The sequence below is a fragment of the Chinchilla lanigera genome, unplaced genomic scaffold (assembly GCF_000276665.1).
Source record: "Chinchilla lanigera isolate Chin_1 unplaced genomic scaffold, ChiLan1.0 scaffold00101, whole genome shotgun sequence".
Lineage (NCBI taxonomy): Eukaryota > Metazoa > Chordata > Mammalia > Rodentia > Chinchillidae > Chinchilla > Chinchilla lanigera.
Genome location: NW_004955502.1, coordinates 7,831,879 through 7,858,557, shown reverse-complemented (window position 1 = coordinate 7,858,557; position 26,679 = coordinate 7,831,879). Strand labels below are relative to the sequence as shown.

The following is a 26,679-nucleotide window of genomic DNA, read 5'->3' as shown; positions in this document are numbered from 1 at the left end:
TTCTTTAGCACCACTGCTTTAGCTTTTATGGGATAACTTCTTTCGTTTGTTACTGAATATCCTATCATAAAAATGCTTGTTGTTCCAATATGAAGGCTCTCTTAAAGTTTTTTTTTCCCCCCAATTTAAGTGATAAGAAAAACTTTCTTCTCTGGAAGAACAGAAATAATCTTATTTCATGGACAGTGGGGGAAAAAAATGTAATTGCAGTTCCCTCAGCTTGCTACCCAGAAATGCTGAGCCAGACATCAGGTCAACTTCAGACCGTGACCAAGGTGACTTCCAAGGCAAGTACTACTGCTTCTCTATCTCCGCTGTAGAAAAAGTATGCAAAACTGTCGCATATATTTCTATCTAAAGTTTATTTTCTATTCGAAATTGTACTGACCATGGTTTTAAATCTTTTTATAGTCATAGTGTCTGTTCTTACATGATTTCAAATCCTTTATATCACAAGGTGGGTGAAAATATCACACCTACAGGCAGTCACACATGCAAAGTAACTGAACTCAGTGGTGTTGTACCTGACCATCCACTCAAAGTCCTACCTGAGAATCTTTAATGATGCTTGTTGTATCAGGCTGCATTTGGTTTGCAATGCCAAAATCAATTAGCTTTAGCATTCCATCAACTATTAGGAAGTTAGCAGGCTTCAGATCACTATGAACAATGCCTTCAAGTAAAAAATGCATTATATAAGACAATGTAAAATACTCTGCAGGCAGAAACATTTCACAATCTATGGATCACATTGGTTTTTTTTAATCAACTCAATTAAATATGCTAGGGGCTGGGGATTTAGTTCAGCGGCAAAGCGCCTGCCTGGCAAGCGCAAGGTCATGAGTTCGGTTCCTGGTACCGGAAAAAAAAAAAAAAAAAAAAAAAAAAAACAATTAAATATGCTACACTTTCACAGCACTTGCTAGGGGCCAGTCACCATTCTAAGTTTTTAAATCATAATGGATTATTTAATTCTCACAACAATGCTGAGATGAATAGCACTATTATATCCATTTTAAAGCAAGAAAACTGAGTTTAAGTAAATTGTCCAAGGACATAAGGCCTAAACGATAATGCCATGAGTTGAAGCCATGAGTCTGGCCTCAGAGTCTACCCACTGCTGCTCCCTGCCCAGCCGAGAAAATGGTGATTATAACTGCCAGGTAGTGTGAGCTGAGTACTTTGGCGCTTCCATCCCCAAAGCCTTGATGTGACCACTGATCAGTGACCTTTAACTTACAGGAAGAGAAAATGAAGAGGAGATAAATTGTTTTGTTTTGTTTTATTTTAAAAGGCACAGAACCTTTTAAAGTTTTAAAGAGAACTAAGAGCAAGGATCTGTTGAAAGAAACCACAACTCTCACATAGGACATATAACACAAAATCAAAAGGAGACTGAGGGAAGTAATATTTTCAAGCCATATTTTCAAGATGCCTGGATGAACACTAAAGTCTTAGATACACAGTATGCATTTGGAGATAAGGAGCATAGATTACATCAACACTGATAAAGGTACATTTTCCTTATGCATATAGGAACTTGAGTTTATGTCCTATATCCTTTGAGTTCACACTGTTTTAAGAAATGGGTTTGCTGGGCATAGTGGCAAACAACTGTGATCCCAGCACTCTGGCAGACTGGGAGAGGAAGACTGTAAGTTCAAGACCAATCTGGGCAATGTAGCAAGATCCTGTCTTGAAACAGAATGTAGTTAAAGAGCTGGGGATGTAGCTCAGTAGAAGTATTGCCAACAAAACACATGGATTTGTTCCTTCATCTTTAAATACACTTTTAACTGTTTAGTTCATTTCATTAAAAGGTGCCAGTAAAGTTGTAGGCATATTTCTCTAGGATGACACTATTAACAAATAGTTTAACTTTACACATATGAAGAGATTTCAAAATACCATGTTGATGGATTGTGTGTACCGCCTCCAACATATTTTTCCAGTAACTTTTGCGTTCCCATGGATTGATGGACTTTTTCTTCTTAAGCCAACTATTAAGATCAATATTTCCACATTCCATTACCATGTAGATATACTGATCTGTGATTTCACTGCAATTAAAAATAAAAGCAATAAAAAATAAATGATTAGGTTATAGCAAGATTTACTAAGTATTCACCTAAAATTACAGGAAAAAGGTTTTATTTTAAATTAAAAAGCAGGGCTTGGTGGCTTACGCCTATAATCCCCGCACTTGGGAGGCTGAGGCAGGAGGATCACTGTGAGTTCGAGGCTAGCCTGGGTTACAAAGTGAGTTCAAGGCCAGCATGAACTCCATAACAAAACCTGTCTCAAACAGGCAAAAATAAATGTAATTAATTAATTAAAACAGATTCTTACTAATCATAAAGGCGGATGATCTTATCACTGTGTTGCTGTAGTTTATTCAAGTAAGCTATTTCATTCCGATAACTTTCAATTGTTTGGTTATCTGCTTCTTCTAAGTTCACATATTTTATAGCATATATCTGTTTCTTTTCATTCAAGACCTGAAATACCTATGTAACACAACAAAGAGATAAAGTTCAGTACATACCACTAGCACAATGTATTGGAAATAATTTTAGATTGAGAAAATTCTAAAGGAAATACTGACATGAAAAATGAAAAGTTTCTGTACCTAGTTTGAATATAGAAGGAAAAAAAAAAATCATAAGAAATAGTTCACTTCTAACCACATGATAATGAACATTCAGTAACTCAAAAGTATAAACTTAAAAATTTTCTCATCAATATATAAGAAAAGTACTTTTAATTTGGTATACGTTCATAACACTCTTTAGTATGCCTTAGCCATGGAAATGATGTGGTGAAGAAGACATTCAGAAGTGTTCACAGTTACTAAGGCTATAATAAACAGACAAGTCATTTCCTAGATAATAAGTTTTTTCCCTTGTGTCTATTGTTGACAAGTTCATTCATGTGATGGGAGAATATTAAAAAAAATTAACTGTAAGCTATCAACATATTCAATTATAAAAAGTAGAATAGGTCTCGGTTTGCACAAAAACCCCAAAAACCAAACAAGGTAAGTTTGCAGGAATATGTTCTCTTAAATATTCTGTCAGGATCTATAAAGTCCAGATGAAATTGCCTTGGCTCAATGGACTGTTGATTTTGAAGTAATTTGATAGAACAGACATCATTTTGAAAAGAAACCCTATTAATTGGTCTAAATGTGCAGTAAGGATGATGTTTTCTTTTTTTTCCCCGGTACCAGGAATCGAACTCATGACCTCGCACTTGCCAGGCAGGCGCTGTGCCGCTAAGCTAAATCCCCAGCCCCCAGGATGATGTTTTCAAACCTCAAGAATTCAAATACAAAATGTTAGCACATGCAAGTTATATTCATGTCTCTACCATGACACTGAAGTAAGAAGTCACTTAACCTTGACTGCCCAGCAGACACTGAACAGGACTGAAGAGGATGAAGCACATTTGAGGGTCACAAGTACAGACTACACTGGTAATGAACGTCCACTGAGCCCACAAAGATGGCTTACTTTTAATTATTAAGTACAGAATTCTGTAAGGAAGTGTTATTGGTTTTACTTTGACACACAGAAAATCAGAGGGAGGTGGAGCACAAAACAGTGATAGGGTAAGAGGCAGCAGAAAATAAGAGTGAAAGAGACAAAAGGACTCTTAATACAGAGCAACAAAAGTCATTTTGTGTAAGGCAGAGAGCCTCATAAGTCTAAAAGGATTGAGAGCATTACTGTGTAAGGTGTAATACTGAAGCCCAGAACCCTGAGTTAATGGTTATGTCTTATTTGTACACCTGTTTAGTAAGCTACGGGGTGGTATCATCATACAATAAAATAGGCTTTACCATCATAAAGTGTGAACATCATAGAAAGTCTCACTCTCACACACACATACACACACACACACACACACACGCACACAACATAAAACTTTTAAATAGCAGCATGCAAACAGCAGCTCCACTCTGCTCGGCAGTCCAACCTCTCCAGTGCTAAACACTAACTGAGATGACCCATAGTATTCTGCTGTGCATCTGAAGCATGTCAAATGTCTGCTGTCATCATTGAAGACACGCAGGACAAAGTACAGTGGACATTTTTCAAACACGCTAAAGTTGCCAGATACATCAGAAGAATCATGGATGGAACTGAAGCCATGTAAGATCTTAGCTCCATGACTGCTGTACATGCTTTAATGCAGTATAAGTTGATAACTGCCCGAACTTACCTCTTTCTCTAATGCATATTGATTTTTTTCAACTCCACCATAATTAAATTGAATGATAATTTAAAATAACTCAGAAGTTATGAGTCCATCATAGCACTATCAGGTGGCCCTTGACTTAATAAAATTAGCCTCCAAGTAAACAATGTTTAGAGCACCATTAGGGCTATTGTGCATCCTCTGGAAACATGCCACCAAAGGAACCCCTCTAATAAGTGTCAATACCTTGACATCACTAAAATACAGTCATATAACTAACAAGGAATAAATACTGGACAGAGAATTTCTACTAAAGCAATTAAATCAGGTAATTAAAAGAAATTGGTAAAAATCAATGTATTATTCCTTTATTCCCATTTCTGAAACTTGACATAAGGGGAACAGGAACAAGAGAATGGGAACGGATAAAGAGACTAAATTAATATTTACTGAAGACTTGCCCCACATGGTAAAGTATACAACTTGCTGGTTTTGTTTGGGTTTGCTTGTTTTTGGTGCCATAAATTAAACCCAGGGCCATGCACTGAGCCATATGCCTACCCTACATGCCCTTTTAATTCAGTCCTCTTTCTGTCCTAGGTTCCGTTCTAGCCACTGGAGCTAATGCCGCTGTGCAAACAGGCAAGCACCCCTTTTCTTCATGGAGCTCACATTCAAGGCAGGGGATATAAACAACAAACCAAATCAATAATGAGCCTATTAGCGGATAAGCTACAAAGAACAAGCAAAGGGGAATGAAAAACACTGGTGGCTGGAAAGGGGCAGTGTCAGAGAACAGTCAGGGAAAGTCTGAGGGAAGAGACACTTGAGCACAGCCAGGAGGAAACCTACAGAGGTAACTGCTGCGTTCAAACAGACCAGGAGGGCGGGGGCTGAGTCAGCAAGACTCCTCTGTCATAAACGAAGTGAAAAGATGACAGCTGCTCCAACCAAAGTCCTAATGCTGGTGAAAATAAGACTCTGGAGACATTCTGAGCTGGAACAAGTCAGATTTGCTGATGGGCTACATGTGTAATGAGAATAAGAAAAACCAATTAGCTGGTTTTGGTCAAGCAGCTAGAAGAATGGAGTTGTCATTCACTGCAACAGGAAAGACCACAGAGCACAAGTCACAGCTGCACATTCTGTTTTAAAGGCCTTGTAGCCCAAAAGAGGTGCTGAGCAGTCATATTTGATGCGTAAGTCTAGAGTTGAAAGAAGAAGCCTGAACCAGAAAAACAAGGCTGCAAAGTGTTGGCAAAATGTGGGACTTACAGCCACAAAACTGGAGGAGAATAGCAAAGGAATGTGAGTTTAGAGACAGAAAAAAAAAGGACAAGGCCAGAGTCCTAGGTAATGCATCACTGGGGTCAGATATGTGAGGAGTGAAAGCAGAGGGGCAACTGGAGGAAAAACCCTGAGGGACACAGCGAGCAAGCCAACCATCTGCAATACTAACATAACCTAAAACCAAAGCTAAGAACTACATTTAGCAAAAATATGCCAGTTATTGCCAGGCGTGGTGGCACATGCCTATAATCCCAGCACTCGGGAGGCTGAGGCAGGAGGATCACTATGATAACAAGGCCAGCCTGAACTACATAGCAAGACCCTATCTCAAAAAAAAGAAGAGGTTATATATCTTCAAAACAGTTGTTTTGGTGAGTGACTAAGTAAAAAAACTGACTGCAATAGATTTAAGAGAATGAGAATTCATTATATAAACAGTGCTTAAACGCCTTCCATCCATACAGAATTAGAATCATAACTTTATTACTTTTTAAGATCTGATCTCAAGTCTCCTTCATTGATTTGCCATTGATGATGTAACTACAGGACAGAGGGAAACACAGGCAGAGGAAAAGGGAGGTACATATGTGCAGAGCAACGCAGTGGTGCGCAACATCTATCACAGACCCCTGAGAGTGAACCCTAGATTCAGAGAGCAGATGCTGCTGTGACGGTGGAAGCAGCTGGCAGACTGGTAGCCTACTTCGGGATATGAGTGCTCAGGAAAGGATTCTTGGTCTTCACACTGGGCTACATCCTTAGCCTTTTTTATTTTGAGGCAGGGTCCAAGTTGCCCAGGTTAGCGTCAATGTTGTGATGCTCTTGCCTCAGCCTCTACGAGTGCAGGGATTACAGGCGTGTACTGCCATGCCCACCTTCAGGAAAGGTGGGATTATATAAGTTTAGAACTCAGAGGAATTTAGGAAAGAATCTAATTCAAGAAACTCATTTGTTACTGACATGTTTTTTTTTTTTTTGGTTTTTCTTCGGTACCAGGAACCGAACTCACGACCTTGCGCTTGCCAGGCAGGCGCTTTTGCCGCTGAGCTAAATCCCCAGCCCCTTACTGACATGTTTTGAAATAAACACACACACATACACCAAACAGAACAAATCCATTAGTGAAAATCTTTGCTGAATGATCCTAAGCATGTTAGTAATTCACATCATGTTTGGAGTCACTTTGAGAAAGAGTCTTCTGTGGTAACACACAATGGTCATTTGCCGTGCACACTCACATTATTAAGGTTAGGAGAGAATACGTTTGGGAGCACCAGAGAGTGGAGGGAAAGGCTCGAGACTGGAACTAAGAGTGAGGTCCCAAGAGGATCTGCATTTCTTGGGGGAGGAGGAGGAGGAGGTCAGAGCATGAGGTGACTTTTTTTGGCTCTAGGACTACATGGACCCCTAGGAGAAAAAAAAAGTTTTAAAATTTTCTGTTTCCTAAATTGAAGATACTTACCTTACTTGAACCTCCACTGCCTATCTGCTTTAATATGGAATAAATTCTTCCTTTAACTGAAATGCATTCACTTGAGGATCCTGCAATCTAAAAATTAAAATATACATAAATTCAAAGAATATACCTAAGAAACTAGTTTGCATTTCATACAGTGAAATGTGCCCAATTTTAAAATTATCTTCAAATAATGAGACATGCTACACTATTTAAAAAGTGAACTTGCTCAGCAAACTTTAATTAAAGAAATAAACTTATTAAATTAATATATAGATAAACTTCTAAGATGTCCTGTAACTGGCCTTTACTCATGAACATAAATAGAAAATTTAAGAAGAAAAAACACTTAAAATCCAACATACAAACTCATGAACTATCACTTTTTTATCTTTCTTTTCCTTACACCTCTCACATACATAAATACATGGTTACAGTTCCATTCTTTTCTGCTCTGGCACTACATAACAAAGGAACGTGCTGAGGTACTGTGAGCGCCCGCTAATCCGACAGGCACACATTGCAGCACCCGGGCCCCTCCTCCAGCTGAGTGCCAGCCAGTCACTTCTTCCCGACCGCACCTCCTCCCCAGCGAACTTGCAGTTGATGTACCATACATCTTCCCTTCCACCCGCTCCTTCTGGTGGAAGATCTGAGCGCCTATAAATGCCGGTGTGCTGACAACTCATCTAAGTTAGTAAAAAAGTTGAAACATAAATTTTTTGATAAAGGATTCTAATTCCTTTCTTTCTTTCTTTTTGGTGGTGCTGGGATCCAAAGCTCGAGGCTTCAAATGTTAGGCAAGCGCTGTGCCACTGAACGATGGGCCCAGCCCAGGAGTCTCCTTTCTTTTAGCCTCTAGGGTGGAAAGACACTGTTGAGTCATGAAATAATTTTCCCAGAAGAAAATATGAAGCTTTGATAGATACATACGCTGTAATTTCATCAAGGTTTTCCCTGCCTCCTTCCTTTTCCTGTCTTCTCTGTTCTTCCTTAAACTTCAGACACCACTTAGGGAAGAAGGCAGTCTGAGCTCCTTCCCATGGCTGCCAGAAGCTTTCAGAAGGGAGGAATTCTAACTTAACACTATTCAATACCAGTGAGGTTCATTTCCTGCATAGGACATCCACACCCTCTTCCTACACCCTCTTCAAAATGCAAAGCAGATCTGTTTATTCTCTTGCTTTAACCTCTACCACAGCTTCCTGTCCCCATGAGGAGAAAACCCAGAAGGCCCATCAGAACCCTGACACTCGCCCTGCCCTGACCCCAGCTGCACCCTGCCTGACCTCTCATCATTTCCCTCCTGACATTGCCTCCTCTAGAAGGTGCCTCAAGCCCCTTCTTGTCCTCAGATGCATGTTCCAAGTTTTGACCCAAACAGGGCCTGGCATACATAGTAGCTCAATTAGTGTGTTCTGAATTAAATTAAATCATGTCTGTTTACTATATAATTATATTATCTCAAAACTCTCTCCATTGTAAAAAATAACCTACCATAGGCTAATTCAGGGATCTATTTTTTTTTTTTTCCAGTACCGAGAATCGAACTCATGACCTTGCACTTGCCAGGCAGGCGGGGTGCCACTGAGCTAAATCCCCAGCCCTCTATTTTTTTAAATTGTGGCAATTAAACTAAATTTACCATTTTACCACATAAACTAAAATTTACCATTTTAATCATTTTCAAGTACAATGCACTGGGGTTCAGTATGTTTGCATCATTGTACAAACATCACCACCATCCAGTCCCAATTCTCATTATCACAGACTGAAACTCTGCGCCCACCGAGCAGAGCTCCCCGTTCCTCCCTCCCCAGACCAATAACCACCTCACTCTGATTCTTATCAAGTTTTCATCAATTGGTTTTAAAAACTAGGTAATTCCTAGTTCTTGCTGTTTTATTTAAATAACAATTTCTGCCAGTATTTATTATACACTAAGTGCTGTGTTCTGCTTTAAGAGTTACATATATTAACTAATAGACTCTTCACAACTATCCTATGGGTAGGTAGCTTTTCTCCCTCTTCTATGGATAATGAAATGGGCACAATAGTTTATGTAACTTAGAGGAAAAAAAAAAAAAAAAAAAAAGAATCACATAGCTGGTGAGTGGTGAGGCTAAGATTTATGCCCAGGCCAGCTGTCTAGGAAGCTGTCTCTCAGAGTTACTATACACTAAAGTTAGGTACTGGTGTCAAGAGTGTCTCATTTATTTTTTTCATATAGTAATGCAACTGCCTCACCAAAATATTTGTTAGTTTATAGTAGCACCTCTTCTTGCTACTTTCAAAATCTTGAAGATTTACTTCTCCAAATGAATTTTTATTAATTAACAAGTGAAATGGAGCTGTTCACAAAGACCTGAATTAAATAGTAAATAGAATAGAAAGTAAACTCAGTTATAAGAGGAATTTTATTCCATTATTGAGACTGGATCTTTGCACCTTGTTAACAAGAACAGCTCCATTAGCTTCTGCTCTCAAATTTACCATGCATACCTTTCTGGGATTATCAAAAGCTCTTAAGACCTTTCCTAACAACTAGATACTGTTCTGAGAAAGGTCTGTCTGTCTGTCTGACTGTACATAACGTAAGTCATCATAAGCAAAGCTTCTCGAACCTGTAGGTTCTGCAGAGGAGTAACAGGATCTTGCTGCTGCTGCTGCTGCTGCTGCTGCTGCTGCTGGAAGCAGGCAAATCGGCTGTGCAGGGCTGAGGGCGGACACACTGGGGGAAACTCATTCTTGACAACTGGAGTTCTAAAACTAGGAGAGATCGTTTTCACCCTCAATTAAAAATACACAAATTTAAAAGAACAAGATTCTGATTGAGTGTTCAAGTGTTTAAAAAAAAGGCTGATACAGACTTAAAAGTGCTACATCACACAGAACCCAAGTTAGTTTTTATATTAGAGCTAATCTTTATTTATTCCAGCGACATCACCACCAAATATTTTATATTAGAGAGTTCTTCGTGAAGTTAATTTTTGGTGATCAGACAAGAAATCCTTACTACTAAAGTAAATAAGATGGCTTTTAAAATATGGAGTTAGTATTACTTTGCAAGAATTTAAAGTACAGACCAGCATGTAAATGAGCAAAGATTGTATGAGTGCTTTAGCACAACAATGTTCTATAATCTGCTAAAATATCTAATCACACACCAAGAGAAGTCCTGCCTTTACTTGTTCAGTATGTTCAATACACATTGGCCCTTCGCTTCCTACCTTGCCTACAACCCATTACCTTGTCTGTTCTACCTCTACAATAGTACTTGGCACAAAGGATGTCTGTAAATATTAACAATAAATAATCTAATATCACAAGAAACATCTACATCATTATTTTAGTTAGCAATCATTCTTTAAAATATTCTAATATAGTAAAATGAGGCGATATATCCCCAAACTATACTAAATAGATAACCCTCTGGTTGTGAAAAGAGACCAGGTCTAGCTAAGATCAAAGATACATCATGAAAACACAAAGATATCATGGTCTTAAACTGTCACCGAAGTCATTAAAAACATATTATAAATATATAGCCACCAGCTAAAGATGATGTATCACACCCCTTTATTTTTGTAATACTCCTTGTGTTTCCTGTTAATGAGTACTGACCATCCAATTTCACTCATCCTTTATTCCTATCTACTCAAGTCTTTGCTAATTTGAATACCTTCAGAACTATGTGAACTGTAAACCAGCCTCTTCCAAAAAACAATCACATTCCAATTAACACTCCTCATGATGGTATTTTTGCATTCTCTATCCACCCTAGGAATGCTGATGACCTTGCTTTAAAGTATCTCTAAGTAAGAGAGGTATCCACAAGACAAATGCAAGATTATTAAAGGTTGCTTCCTTAGAAGATTTATAGGTTATAAATACAAATATGACAATACTACCTTCATAATCATTCTTCATAACATTGTTATCTTTTATAATATCCTATATAATATTAAAATATTATCATTACCACTCTCCCCTTCATGTTTTACAGATGAAAAACATGATGCTGAGAAAAATAATAATTTGCAAAGATTCAACCCCAGATCCATTTGGCCTCAAAGTTCATCTTATTCCTACTTTATCATCCTGAGTCCTGAACTAGGTACCAAAGGTAATTACCATCTCATGTAATCATCCAGGGTATTGCTACTTGGTGTCTGACAAACAGATTTTGGATCAATCCATTTAGGCACTGATAAGGGTGGCGACTGCTTTGAAACTGAAATGGTAGGTTGCTCAGCAGTGGTGTGTTTCTGCTAAAAGAAAATTTAAAAAGTCATGATTTAGAATTTTTCAATTAGTAACTTGTTCGATAATTTAACAAGCATTATTAATCTAAAAGAAAATAATAGCAAATATGAAAAACAAAATCATACTAAAACAGATAAGCATATATGTTTTATACTTTTCAATAATTTTTTAATATAGCTCTTTTACTCTGAACTTTCAAATCTAACTTATTCTGTTCAAAATGATTATAAGTGAAGGGAAGGTACACAAAACAGTTTAACAAAACAAGACTTAACATTCTTCCCTACTGGAGCTTTTGTAATAGGTATTAAACTTTTTACAATATAAAACAGCAGGGGAAGCACGTAGCTCAGTGGTAGAGCATATACTTCACAAGTGTGAGGACCTCAGTTCAATCTCATCACCAAAAAACAAACAAAAAAAAGAGGTAAGTACTAATGATTTAGCAAAAAACAAAATGGCAAAAGTCTATCTGTATTGTTTTCTCTTATATGACACATAGAACCTGTGTGGTTCATCTCGGATAAATCCCCAAAAGATGATGAAGGACTATCCTTGACCGTCGGGATCAGAAAACAACAGGCTAACGGCTGAATCTGGCCTGCCACCTGCTTCTGTACACCAGCTTTTCTTGGACTACAGGGATGTGTATCTGTTCACATATGGTCTATGGCTGTTCTCCTCCTCTAATAGCAGAGCTGAAAAGCTGCAACAGGGGCCATCTAGCCTGCAAAACCTACTAACTCTTTCTGTAAAGTTTACCAACCCTACTCCACAGCATCTCAGCCAAACAGAACACCATAGTTTCCTTGAAAATATGTAGTAACTAAGCATTCCTCTGTCTACAGAGGTTCATTTCAATATAGGGACAGTTCTGCTTACCAGTATTGCCAGTTATTTAGAGTAAACTGATTTCTCTACTACAATGTCAACCCCTACTGGGCTCTCAAAAACCATGATGGCTCAACCTCATCCATTTTGTATACTGCAGTCCTCTTAAGTTTTGAAGATAACTAATAAAGTTCTTTTGCTGGGTAAATTGAAGACTTTCTCGTGTGTGTGTGTGTGTGTGTGTGTGTGTATGTATGCGCACGTGTACAGGCACACTCGGATTAGTGGTGAGGATGCGACTGAGAAGCTGCTGTTGTAAGATTATTAAGTAACAAAAATGGAAAAAATAGTGACTATATAGTGAGGTATTTGCATTTAATTTTTTGGAGGTCAGAAATGAGGGTATAGGAGTGGGTGGTTAAAGTTAGATTAGGAATACTTGTAAGAGAGGAATAATGAATTTGAAGGCCGGCTGTAGGACTAGAGATACACAGAGGTGTAGAAGTCAGCAAAAACAAGGACGGTTGTGGGGCTTTGTGTGACCTAGGGCCTAATATTTACAAAGAATGATGGAGAGTCATTAGGCTTTTCAGAAATCGTAGCACTAAGGCTAGGACTGCGTATCTACAAAACAGAATCCTCAAAAGAGCAGGCCTTTAGCAAAAAAAGAGAAATAGGCTGGACGCAGCAATGGGGAGATCACAGATCTAAAGCAAGTGAGAAGTGACACAAAAAGAACTATCCCTTGAGAGGGTATCTGGACAAGCAGCAACTCCAAGAAACGGGCTAGTATTTTTTCCCCTAAGTCTACTATCCAATGGTGTTCAGTAAATTAACCACTATCAAACTTCAGAATATTTTTATCTCCTGAAAAGAAACCCCCTACCCATTAGAAGTCACTGTATCTGTCAATATTCCCAGTGCCGGGCAACCACTAATCCACTTCCATGTCTGTAATTTATTATGAACATTTTACATAAACAAGATCATATAATATACAGTTTTCTGTGTTGTGACTCTTTAACTTAGCATGTTTTTAAGATTCATCCATGTTGTAGCATGTAGCAATACTTCATTACTTCATTGGCAACAATATTCCATTGTAAGAATGTATCATTACATATTCATGAGTTGATAGAAATTTTATTTCTACCTTTTGGCAATCATGAAAATGCTACTGTGAACTTACAAGCATGTAAACCCTATGTTTACTATTCTGGAGAACTGCCAAACTGTTTTCCAAAGCAACTACATCATTCTGCATTTCCACCAATGGTATTATAAGAGTCCTACAATACTTCTGAGCCTCAGCACTTGTTAACTGCTTTGTTTTAATTACAACCATGCTAGTGGCTATGAAGTGGTGAAAAACTGTGACTTTGATTTGTATTTCCCTAATGACCCTGCCCCTTTCGAGGATGTAAGGATCAGACCCAGGGCCTTTCATACGCTAAGCATGTATTCTACCACTGAGCTATGCCAGTGGCCCCAATAAACGGTTTTAAATCTCTTTACCAGCCTCTTGGGTCTACAAGTTCTAGTAGGAAGAAAAGAAGGAGAGCTTATTTACTATGATCCATGATTCAAACTATCAGGACCCTTTTCTTCTAACATCCTGTTACCTAGATCAGTGGTCCAGGAAATCTGGGGGAGGGAGTAGTCCTCTTATGACATGTTTAGGGGGTCTGAATGATTAAAAATATTTTCATAGTATACTAAGACCACACTGGATTTTTTCACTTTTATTTTCTCATGAGTATATACTAGAGTTTTCCAGAGGCTATATGAAATGTAATAAAATAGATTAAATGTGAAAGTAGATACAAGAATCATCTTCTAAAAAGATTCACAAAAGTTGTACAATGATGCCATTTTTCTTATGGCAACTACTGTAAGAAAATACTTATTTTACCAGATGTGGTGACACATACCTAAACACATTACTCTAAGAGGCTAAAGCAAGAGGATCACAAGTTTGAGCCTAGCCTGAACAATTTAGCAGCTCAGCAAGACCTTATCTCAAAATTTTAAAAGTCGCTTCAGTTAAAATACAAAAGAGCTGAGGCTGCAGTAGATTTGAGGGTCAGTACTGAAAAAAAGAAAAAAAAAATTCTTACACTGTATTTATATTCACATGTAATACATTTACAGTGGTTACTTTTAATCAACAAACATTTCTAAATGTCTTGCTTGGGTTTTGGTTGAACCAAGATAAACATAATCCACATAAACCAAAGTTCTTTAGGGCCCTCAGTGAAGAGTGTAAAGTGATCTGGAAAGCACAGTGCGAGAGAATCCCTGACTTAGAATACAAGGCCCTCCTGCCTCTTCCCTTCCTCCACTGCAAGTCACTGAAAAGAACCAGTCAGGAGAGGTTTTAGTCTAACTAACCGCGACTATACAGACAGCTTTCCAGGAGCTTACCAGATCGGCCCATCTAAAAGAGCTACTGGGCATAATCATTCAACCTGCTACAAATTCAAGTCAGTACACTGGTGTATGCCTGTAATCCCAGCACTCTGGAAGGCAGAGGCTGAAAGATCTCAAGGTTGAACCCAGCCTGGGCACCTTAGCCACTGAGGGAGACTCTGTCTCAAAATTGAAAATATAATAAAGTGCTAGGAATGGAGTAAAGGTTCACTTCTCAGTACTGCAAACAAACAAAAAACAAAATGATACAAATTTATATAGACTGTGTAGTAGATAGTTTTTCATTTTTGTCTATGGGTATGACCACAGGGAACTGGTGAATCGCTGACATAATATACTAGTGCAGAGATCAGCACATGGTTTTCTGTCAAGGACTGGACAGCGAATATCTTAAGACTTTGCAGGACTATGGTTTCCTTTGGGTTATGATTGATACATTATGTCAACTTGGGGAGTCTAGAGGCTTGGCTAAGTGACTCAGCAGCTCTGCATCTTCGGGTGAAAAGGACATACCCTTACTCTTCTGGGATGTCCTTCATTGTGTCAATTTGAGAACTTTAGAAGGTTAGCCATGTGATTCTGCAGGGAGCCAAGGTCCTTACTTTGTATTCATCCTGAGCCATGCAAAAGGAGGGCTTGGAGATTATGTGAGTGCTACATGCCCCCTGGATGGGGGTAACCTGCTTACAATATAAAGGACGGAAAGAGGCTTGCTCTGGTCTACCACTCCTCCTTTGTGCTCTTATTGTTTTTGCTACCTTCTGCTGCCATGAACTGTTGCCCTCTGCCATGTGCCACTCTGCCTTGAAGCCAGCCGAGTATGGACTGAAACCTCCATAAGCAGTGAGCTAAATAAACCTTTCCTTCCTTAATTTTGGGTGTCAGGTATTTTGTCTCCTCATTGAAGGTAACCAAGACACATTACAACTGCTCAACTTTGATTTTATGGCACAAAAAGTAGCTTCAGATAAGTAAATGATGAGTGTGATTGTGTTCCAATAAAACTTTATCCACACAGGCTGGAAACTAGATTTGGACCACAGACTATAGTAGGCATTTGCCAACCCCTGCACCAGTAAACTGTTTCATAAAATATGGCATATAAGCATTTAACAAAAGAAAATAACATGGTCACCAAAGTTTGAAATGCATTGTGAATAAATGCAATATTGTACTTTCAGGGAAAAGAAAGTTACCTCTGTATCAGCCTTTGGGGTTATGTCTGGAATATGTCGCTGATGTGAAAGTACAGCAGGGCTCTGGTTCACACACTCTGACCTTCTCTTAGGTTGCCACTGTTTCTGCATGCTTTCTGGAACCTTTGGTTCTTGATGCTCCTTAGTTTCTGAAATTACATTTGTTGCTGTCATTAAAAAGGAATGATATTTGATAATAAATGCAGGGCATGGTGATACTATATGTAATCCCTGCTGCAGACTGAGATGAAAGAACCACTGGAACCCTTGAATTCAAGCCTAGCCATGAAACATAGAAAGATCTCACATCAAAAAAGACAAAAACAAACTAATCCTAAATAATATAATATGTTATAAACTATACAGAGTATAATAACTATTGCTATTCTTTTATTATTTGATTAAGAACTTTTGCGAGTTTTTTTTCATAAAATTAAAACAAAATAAAATAACACAAAGAAATAGGTGAGCATGTAATTCCAGTTACTCAGGAGCCTAAGGCAGGGCGACTCATAAAATGTCTGTCTCAAAAAAAAAGCTGACAATAAATAGCCCTACAATCCCTAGTACTATAAAACAAAAAGAACCCCCTCCTAAAAAAAACTCCCACAAAAAGACAAAACCAAAAAGACTTAAGCCAGCTACTAACAGTTTGCTTCCACTAAATAAATTTTACAAAGCTGAGGCACAACCACCTTCCTAACTGTCACTCAGTTTTGTCAGAGACCATTTCAGACTTAAACACTCTGGAAACAGAAAATAATGTATCAGTTTTCATAGATCCCTAGTTTTGCTAGCCTATAATTTACTTTCTTAAGGGCCTATAAACAAAAATCCCTCAGCAATATGTTTAATACTCTATAAATATAAAAAAAACTTATTCCCTCATGATAATAGATGCAAAAGTCCTAAGCAAAATATTAGCAACTGATATATGAGATATTAAATTACTATAGCCAAAGTGGTTTATCCTTAAATAAATGTAATTTGACCTAAGTACATAATAGAGAAAGAAAATATGAAAAACTCAATAGCTTCAGGAAAAGATTTGATAAAATTCAACACCCAGTAATAAAAACCTATTAGCAATCTAGGTGTTAACAAAACCCAACTAGGGGAAAAAAATCAAGTTAGAGCATGTACAGATTCAAATTCCCTATAGTGAATGCTATCATTATGTATACCTAAAATATACCAATAAACTTAATTTTAAAAAAATCAAAACATAAATAAAATAAAATAAAACAGAATCCACTCAATATGATAGAGTAGCTATAAAAATCTACAGTGTGGCCCAAGTTTAGAGAGCATGAGACTGAAAAAATCTACAGCAATCATCATACTAAGGTTAAAATACTGAAAATTTTCTCTTGAATTTAGGAATACAAAAAGTATGCCACCTATCATTCCTTCTCTTTATAATGATACTGGGGGTCTTAGCAACTGTAATAAGACCAAAAAAAAAAAAAAAAAAAAAAGAAAGCTAAGGGACTAGAAAGAACAAAATTGATACTACTTTCAAACGACACAATTGCATTTCCACAAAAGTCCAAAGAATACATGAGAAAACTATTAGTATTCAGTGAATTTAACAATGTCACTGTACCTAAGTAAAAATCAATCATATTTTTATATACTAGCAATATTTCAAAAAAAAAAAATCCATTGTCACAGTATCAAAAAAATTCACTATCCAGCAAAAGATATGCACAGAAACATTTCTACACAGAAAAGGATTCTCTCAATGTTTTAAATAAATGAGTGGACATGACAGTTTGGTAGACCTGAGAGCTGAACAATAAAGATGTCAACCTGTCCCATATTTTCTTAGAGGTTCAATTAGATTTCAATTAAATTTACGTTATTTAAAAAGTAGAAACTGATACGTAGATTCTAATATTTATATGGAACTCCAAAAGGCCCACAATAGTCAAAATATTCTTAAAAAACAAAGAGGGAAGATTTATGCTAACAGGCACTAAGACTTAATTACAGTAGCAAAGACACTATTAACACAAAGGCAAAATTTACTATGGAACAAAAAAGAATCCTGTTATGGTTTGTGTCTGGGTGTCCCCCCAAAGACTCATGTGGCCATGGGGCAGGCTTTTAGAGTTTGGTTGATTGTGGGTGTGAGAGCTACACCCGCCCTGGGGTGGATAGTTTGCATATGTAAGGGAGAGGAAGAGGCTGCTTGCTGCCATTTTGTGCTTGTTGCTTTTGCTGTGTTGCACTGCCTTGAATGGTTGCCCTCTGCCATGTGCCACCCTGCCTTGTAGCCAGCCAAGTATGGACTGAAACCTCCACAAACTGTAAGTGAAATAAACCTTTCCTTCCTTAATTTTGGGCATCAGGTATTTTGTCCCAGCAACAAGAGGAAAGTAACCAAGACAAATCTGAACAGACACCTACACAGAATCACCTTATCTACCAAAATTCGGAGAGGAAAAAGATGATCTCAATAAATGCTACTGGGATATATATATATATGGAAACTGATATATATATATAACAGATATATATATATATGGAAAAAAATCTCGACCCTGGATTTTCTGCACATATAAATATTAAATTCAAGCAAAACAAACCTAAATGTGAAAGGTAAAATCATAAATCTGAACAATATAAATATATTTTTGACCTTGGAGTGCAGAAAGATTTGTTTAAAACCACAGAAAGTACTCACCCATAGGCAAAGACTGGTAAGTAAAATACATCAAAATTAAGAATTGCTTATAATTAAAAACCTGCACCCAAAAACAGGAAGTTACTTTTACTTGTAATACCTGTATCCAAAAGAGATTTCTATCTAGCTCAGATAAATACCGCTGAAAAAATAAAATCAGTGAGGGGTTCGGGTGTCCCTCAGTGGAAGAACGTGTGCTCAGCTTGCCCAAGGCCCTGGATTCCTCCCCAGCACCACACAGGCACATATAAAAAAGAAAAACTAATAGGAAAAATGAGCAAGATTCAACTGTTTCAGCCAGGTGTGGTGGTGCAGACCTGTAATCCCAGGACTTGGGTGACAGAGGCCGGAGGATTGACACAAGTTAGAGGCCAGCCTGGGCTACATAGTGAGACACTATTCCCCCCTGCAAAAAAAAGAAAAAAAAATCCACTGCTTCAAAGAGGATACCCAAATAATAAAAGATATTCAATAGCAGTATCAGAATGCATAAAAATAAAAACTGACAATACAAAGCCAGAAGTAACACGCTGACCAAGAGTCTTACAACTACTTTGGGAGCTTTGGCACTAACTATCAAAGTTGAGCTTATGCACACCCTCTATCCCAGCAGTTCCACTCTTGGTATACACTCAGTAGAAATGTGTACACATATGAACCAAAGGACAAACCAAAATATCTGTAGTATTATCCAGTAAATTTTTTAAAAACCCTATTACCCCCGTACAATTGGATAAACTGCAGCATATTTGTGTGTCCAACTTGGCCCACAGGGTGCACATGTCCCCGGTCAGCTAGTCATATGGCTCTGCAAGATTGTGAACTTACTGTGAGCTTTGGCAATATTCTTCATGACTCGGTTGGCTATGACAGTGCAGTGATAGCTCCACCTCCCACAGCCACTACACAGTCCAGTCAAAACCTGCCTGTAGGCCAGGCAAGGTGCTGCGTGCCTTTATCGCTAGCACTCTGGAAGCTGCGACAGGAGGATCACAAGTTTGAGCCTAGCCTGGGCAACTTAGTGAACTATCTTAAAGGAAATAACGAAACAGGGCTGAGAATATAGGTCAGCGTGAAGGTTCTGAATTCAATCCCTAGTACCACCTGAAAAAAAAAAAACACACAACAAAAACAAAAAACCCAAACCCCTGTGTAAGTGTTACTTGCACTTGTTTCACATGGCAAGTAAAACACACCAATTACCAATAGTACTTCAACCTACCCACATGTGTGCACCTGTGAAGACATGTGTTTTATTACTGGGCAAATGTATAAATTTCCATATTGAATTACTGAGTTTGGGATCATGGTTTTTATTTTATAAAATAATTTAGTATGTTAAAATCCAAAAGAAAGAGCAAGTTTTGTCTACATCATATATTGGCCCCCCCAAATTCTTCTTTACTTGTTGTGGACCAGACTAAAGCTGAACACTCAGACAAAGTTTAACACCCAAAGCTGTACATCAATACTATACAGCAAGAAAACTAGACACTATAATATCATGGATGAGTTCCACAGACAAGGGTGAATGAAAGAAGCAGACACAATCGAATAGTTAATCAGTTATGTGTGTTTGTTAGTACTACTTATTTGATATCAACAGTATTTTCTGTTTTGTTGTAGGTTGTTAGAAATGAGAAATTGGGAGGGGACCAAGTCGGCTGCTGGGGTGCTAGAAATGTTCTGTTTCTCGATAGGAGGATTAGTTACAAATGCGGATTCACCTGTGATATTGCACAGGGCTGTACTAGTGATCTGGGTGATTTTCTATTTTAATACAGATTAAATTATATTAACTAGCGGGGGTGGGGCGAGAATATGGCACACCCTAGTAATCCCCACACTCTGGGAGGCTGAAACAGAGGCTCAAAAGTATGAGCTCAGCCTCGGCAACTGAAGGACTTAGAGGCCCTGTCTGAAGATAAAAACAAGGGCTGGCATGTAGCTCAGGGTGAAAGGTAGTTCTGGGTTCAGTTCCCAGTACTACAAAAATAATAGGCAAGTGAGGAAGCAAATAATAAAATAAGTATACTGTACTCAAGAGCATTCATTGGAAAATACTAAGTTGATATCAAATAAGTAGTACTAACAAGCACACATAACTGATTAACACACCAGTTTTAAAAGCTATTAACAAAATATAAAATATGAACAATTTCCACTAAATATTAGGAGTAGGAACCTGTTCCTAATCAAAAGAATAACTTGAAAAAAGACTATTACAGCATGACAAACTACCCTATTTGTCTGCAACTGAGGCTTTCCTAGACACCGGGCTTGGAGGATTAAAAGCAGGAAAGTACAAAGCATACAGTCGGGCAAGACTCGCCCGGTCCCAAAGTTCCTCCTCAGCCCTATTCTGACAACTGAGCCTGGACATAATGATTCTATCAATGACCCTGTATGAACAATCTTAAATAGTACTCTGCAAGCTAAAAAAAATTAAGATGGACATTCTAAATTTACCTAGCCCTGGCCAGGTGTGGTAGCGCATTTCTTTAATCCCACACTCAGGAAGCTGAGGCAAGAGGATCGTTACAAGTTTAAGAGTGAGCTCAAGGCCAGCCTGAACTGAATAGCAAGACCCTGTCTCAAAAAGACAAAAAAAAAAAAAAAAAAATTGACCTAGCCTGATTTACAACTTCTAAACTACCTGTTATAATTTTCAGCATTTTTAGACAGTCTATTATTCCCAAAATGTTTTACCCAAGCTATTCCTTCCTTTTGAAATACTTCATTACTATAATTTCCCCATTTAAATTCTAATAGTTCTTCAAATTTTTTCTCCTCCTATACAGACTACTTCCTTGTTTTCCCTAAACCAAATTAGTTTCCTACTTTACTGATTTCATTTATAACAATCTCTACATTCCACCCAGCATTATATTTAGATATATCTCTCTCTTCTTTTCCTTTGGTACTAGGAGTCAAACTCAGGACCTTGTGCTTGCCAGGCAAGCACTATGCCACTGAGCTATATCCCTGGTCCCTATATATCTCTATTTATCTTCCATAATTAAATTACAACCTCCTTGGAGCACTGTCTCATTCATCTATATTTCCTAGAACATTTATTATAGTACCCATGTAGTAGAAAATCATGTCTAAGACAAGAGGGAGAGTTGCCACATAAACAGCTTCTGCGTCCTTTCCAGAAAATCTGTCAAGCAAAATGTAAAAAATAATTTAGTTTCATTGTATTTTCCCTCTTTTCTTCCTTTTATGCATCTTGTAGGCAAACAAACTCCCTTCACTACAGGAACCAATATTTTTAATCCAAGATCATCTCATACCACAATTCTTAGGTAGCTATTTTCCCAACTATAAAGTGATCTTCTTAACTGAATGAAGTATTAATTCTGTCACTCTTACCTTCTAATTTAGTTAGAAGACTTGATTCAGTTTTATTCTTCAGAGTTACTGAATCAGTATTAAGTTCAAAACTTTTTTCATCTGATACCAGAGATTCCTTAGAACGGATATTCTGAACAGACTACATGAAAAAAAAGAGATACAAAAGAAGTCCTGTTAACAGTATTAGTACTGTTTTATTATTCAATATATTAAAGTATTATCTACATGAAAAGAGTGCTAGCACAATTATCTTATATGTAGATTCAAACTCCCAGAAATATTAACAGCCTGAATTACATTTAGAATAGAAAGGGCCTTAACCATAAATTTGGCCAACTGGCTTTCAGTGGGCATATTATTCAATTGCTAAAATAACTTCCCTTAAAGAAAAAAAGGGTTAGAAAGTTTGAATACAATCTAGACCAAGCCTTGCAACAGGAGAAAATTTAACTATTTTGTTTAATGACTGTATTTTATCTCCAAAAATAACAGCACTCATAAAAACTAACATTTGTATAACCCCAAGACAGTAATTATTCTAAAAGCAGAGAATAAACTTTTCTCACAATAAGCATGAGTCTCTTAAGAGAGCCAGGAGTAGAAAAACTTAATATTTTGCATCTAAGACCTTGGAGGAGTGATACACTACAAGATTATAAAACTGAAAATACATTTATCATGATCCCAGAGGCTTAGGTCAAGTATTATAATAGTAATAACCACTAAAAAAATCACAGAGCACCAAGACTAAAGTTACTTCCTGTCTTTGAAGTTCCCACAGAGTTTCTCTGCCTTACCAAGGCCGGTTCAGTTACTTATCCCCTTACCCCTGCCCTAATATTCTGGTTTTTTCCTAAATGTCTTACCAAAACCATACAATTAAACATACCAAGAAAAAGAATCTGTGCTCCCCAGCTATTCCCAACTAATCTGCTTAAACGTATGCCTCGTAAATGTCACTTCATGGTTCTCCCAAGAGATAGCTGATCCTTGTTCTAGCACCTTAACCTTTAAGAAGCACCATCTAGGATTTCTGTATCACCTCCCCTTTGTGGTCCTGTATCTCCTGTCTCAGGAGCACTGTTGCAGATAGTAAGCCTTGGACCCTTTCCCCAGAAAAAGTTACATGAATCTGAGACCAGGAACGTTTATTTCACATAAATATTTAAATACCTTTAAATTTCTCAATTCACAGGAATTATTTCCACTTGGTTTAGATGCAGGGATAATCAAATCTCGACATTCTGATCCAGAGATCTGCCTATTACCCATGAAACAGAATAATTTTAATATTTAATTTTAAATTAATCTTTTAGGTATATATACATGTATTTTCATTTTAAAGTTGGCTTTTTTAACAATAGATACTTTTTTAAGTTGGAAGAATCTCTCAAAAAGCCAGTTTTAAAACTGATATGATTCTAATACAAAAGTGACTAAGCTAGAAAATTAGGTATTGGGCAATGACAAAAGCAATAAGGAGACACCTGTCATTGTCTTCATTACCTAAGAAGTAACAGCTGGATTACAGTAAAAATGTAGGACAGGATAAGTATGCAGGTGAAACTACATTTCAGATTACAGATAGCTTAGGAACCAGGGAATAGGGAACTCTTCTGTGGGCCTCCGTACACCTAGCACCAGGCTATGCTAACAGGTACTAAGAATATGGTTGGAGTTTGGGGGCATTTTGGTTATTTTGGATTTATTTCTTTTGGAATGAGAGGAAATCTCCTTTACACTTCATTTATACTGATACTTGAAATGCAAGAACAATATGAAATGAAAATCATGGCGTTTCCTGGCATAGTGGTAGATGCCTATAATCCCAGCACTGGGAGGTCTAGGCAGGAGGATCACAGGTTTGAGCCCAGCCTGTATAACTTAGTAACTCAGCAAGATCTTATCTCAAAATAAATATTGAAAAAAAGGGCTGTGGCTATAGCTCAGTGCAAAGGACCTGGGTTCAATCCTCAATAGGACAAAAGGGGGGCAGTATTTAACCAAACTGTCCCTTAAATACCAGTATTTAGTTAAGGCCTAAGGGTAAAAGGACTTTAATTACTGAAGACATCAAGTTATCTTTCAAGTTTATTTGCAAAATGATTCTTTGGAAAACAAGATTTTTCCAATAAAAATATTACACATGTTGATTAGAGTTAAGAATAAGCCGCAAAACTCTCCTTTAGCTGATCTACACTATTATATTCCTAATTCTTATAAGGGAATAAGCATCTAAATTAAGGGAAGGGGAACAAATTGGATGTGATGAACAGTATTTCACTACCTACGATGTCCCACTTTTTTAGAGACAGGACCTTGCTATGCTGCCCAGACTGGTTCTGAAACCCTGGGCTGAACAGATCCTTCTGGTTTACCCTCCACAGTAGCTGGAACTAAAGGGATATAGCACCTTACCGAGACATGAATTAACTTACTCCTCTTTTATCAGGGCAGGAATTGAACCCTGGGCCTCATGGCTAGAAAGTAACAAAGTTAAACCTCCAAGCCATGTCCCATTTCTTGAAGCCATCAACTGTGAAGCAAATCAATGAACATATCATCTTTCCCACTAATAGCTGGATGTCCCCATAATAGAGACTATGCGCTAGGAAGAGAACCTCACCAGAGAGGCTACCACGTGTAAGAACACTCCAGGGTGCAGAATATTAACTGTAGGGATGTTGCATCACTTTAAACTTCATGGTCACTTAATTTTATCTAATATGCTTTCCTAATTAATTATTAGTTCTGTTAGTGAGTATTTTTAATGAGGGGAAAAGAGCAAAGAAAGTCATTTTCTCCTTTTTTTTGTTCCTAGAGAAAGCACTTAGAAGCTCAGTAACTTCTAGTAATTACTGATTAGTAATTAAAAATAATTACTGTGACCCAGTAAAAGATTTAAGACCATTCTTCCATCAGTCTTTAAATATAAATTAAAAAGTTAAAATTCAAACATACCTTTTTGTAAAACTTGGCATAACTGACCCATCTGTCTTCACTTGATAATCTGGACTATTTAGAAGGTTAACTGGGACTCTTCCAAATGGGCAGGACTAAAAATATTTTGAAAGATTTAAGTAACTGAGAAACGAAGGTATTCATCACGATTACCTTAATCAAAGTAGACTGAAAATAACTCACCCGTTTAGTTTTGTTTGCTTGTTTCAAGGGATTTTGATGAACTACTTCTGCATCTTGTGGAGGCATATTCTCCCTAAAAAGGAAGAAAATACCCTCAATTGTCCAAAGAGTAATATTAAAATGTATTTCCACTTTACTGCTAAGCACTGTTACTATAGTTACATGACATACATATATGTGTAGATACTTATATAAATGATGAACATGTAAGAAAATGGTTCCATTTTCTTACCCATATAAAAACCTGGCTTTAGTGGCTGGCCCTCTGGAATCACAACCGATGCTTCTATTCTGTAAATGTCCAAGTGAACTGGAGAATGATTCTTGGGCAGCTAATGCTGTAGATGCTGTAAAAATTTCAAATCCATGATTAAATTTGTAAGAGCTTAAGGGATACACACAAAAAAAAATATAAGTATTTGCCCACAGGTAAGGTGTGCAGATATGAAGATGTTAACAGATAATACAAAGTATTATATCTCTTCAAATTCTAAGTGTATAACTGTCTTTCCTGGGTAGCAGTATATTCTTGTTTCTAAAAGCCACTCTCTGGTTTTTTTGATTAAGGGGAAAAAACAAATAAATAAATAAATTTCAACAAGGTTGTAAAACCATTTTACTTCTAAAAAAAAATCTTACTTCATTTATAATTTAATCTTAAGATTTTGACCTTTCCACATAAATGAATATTTTCTGTAATATTATCCTGAACTCTTGCTTGCAGTATTATCTATCACAGGAAAGTATTAGCACACATTAGTAGTTACCCGAGAAACTCTTCTTTTCCTCCTCTGAAATCAGCTGCTTTTTTTGGAGTTTTAAATTATGCAGGGCAATTTCCAGCATTTCTAGTGGTACTGCTCCACTATCCACAGCTTTATGGAGAAGTTGTTTACTTTTTTTGAAATTACCTAACAAAGTAGAAAAAATAACTGTCATTTTTATGCAGCAGTCACCCACATCCTCAGAGTCATTAGGACCTAAGAAAAACTTTAAAAGACTAAAGCAAAAATATCTGTCAGACACTAACATGCTTTATCCCAGAGACAAATAAACAATCTGTCCTTTCTCTCTGTGCATATAGTCAACTCTCTGGATAATAATTCATGTCAAAATAGTTTTGTTGTGTAATACACAATTGACATGGTATTAGTTTATCATCACTGTTCATTTCCAGAAGTAACACAAGTTTAAGAAAGCAAAACAAAAGCAAAGGTCAAACGTAGCATTACAAACAGGTGAGAATTCTAAATGTTAAGATCAGTCTGGAGAGCAGCAATCTTTTATGATACACCTAGTCAAGAATAGGTTGTCATCTTTGCTAAAAGAAATCTTTTATAAGGATTTTTGTTAAAAAAAAAAAAAATCATGATAAAGATTAACCAGTAGCTACCAGACCTAGCCACACCATTCTCAAAATTAAAAAAAAAAAAAAAAACTATCATTTCACAATGTCTGTCATACCTCCGAGTTTATATTAACTCTTTCAGGTTTTTGTTTTGTTTTGTTTTGTTTTTTCATTACGGGGAATTGAACTCACAACCTTGCGTTTGTCAGGCAGGCACTGTGCCACTGAGCTAAATCCCCAGCCCCTAACTCTTTCAGGTTTTACACTAGTGAGCTATACGGTGCTTGAACATGCAGGTCTGATTTATTTCACTTATGAGTATGGTCTCTAGTTGTGACCATTTACCAAAATGCTCAAGGGTAAAGAGGAACTGGGATGTGGGAAAAGAGAAGGAAAAGAAGGAGAAATTTTGTATGTATGTATGTATATACAGGATAGTTAACATAGTTGATCTACTGTCTTCTATTTCTTT

The 26,679-nt window shown here is 37.2% G+C and overlaps 1 protein-coding gene across 3 annotated transcripts in view; it reads right to left on the bottom strand.

Moving 5' to 3' along the window:
- Window positions 1–26,679, bottom strand: part of Ttk (TTK protein kinase) — a 42,686-nt gene that overhangs the window by 8,322 nt on the left and 7,685 nt on the right. For 2 of the 3 annotated variants that reach the window (XM_005406915.2, XM_005406917.1), the window contains exons 5-17: window positions 25,627–25,770; window positions 25,092–25,206; window positions 24,860–24,932; window positions 24,677–24,771; window positions 22,889–22,976; window positions 21,734–21,854; window positions 15,670–15,818; window positions 11,081–11,217; window positions 9,571–9,715; window positions 6,953–7,039; window positions 2,350–2,507; window positions 1,909–2,060; window positions 549–673 (exon numbers count right to left, since the gene is read on the bottom strand). In XM_005406915.2, the coding sequence (XP_005406972.1) occupies window positions 549–673; window positions 1,909–2,060; window positions 2,350–2,507; window positions 6,953–7,039; window positions 9,571–9,715; window positions 11,081–11,217; window positions 15,670–15,818; window positions 21,734–21,854; window positions 22,889–22,976; window positions 24,677–24,771; window positions 24,860–24,932; window positions 25,092–25,206; window positions 25,627–25,770 (1,589 nt within the window). The remainder of the gene's footprint in view (window positions 1–548; window positions 674–1,908; window positions 2,061–2,349; window positions 2,508–6,952; window positions 7,040–9,570; window positions 9,716–11,080; window positions 11,218–15,669; window positions 15,819–21,733; window positions 21,855–22,888; window positions 22,977–24,676; window positions 24,772–24,859; window positions 24,933–25,091; window positions 25,207–25,626; window positions 25,771–26,679) is intronic. The other variant, XM_005406916.2, reaches the window with a different exon arrangement.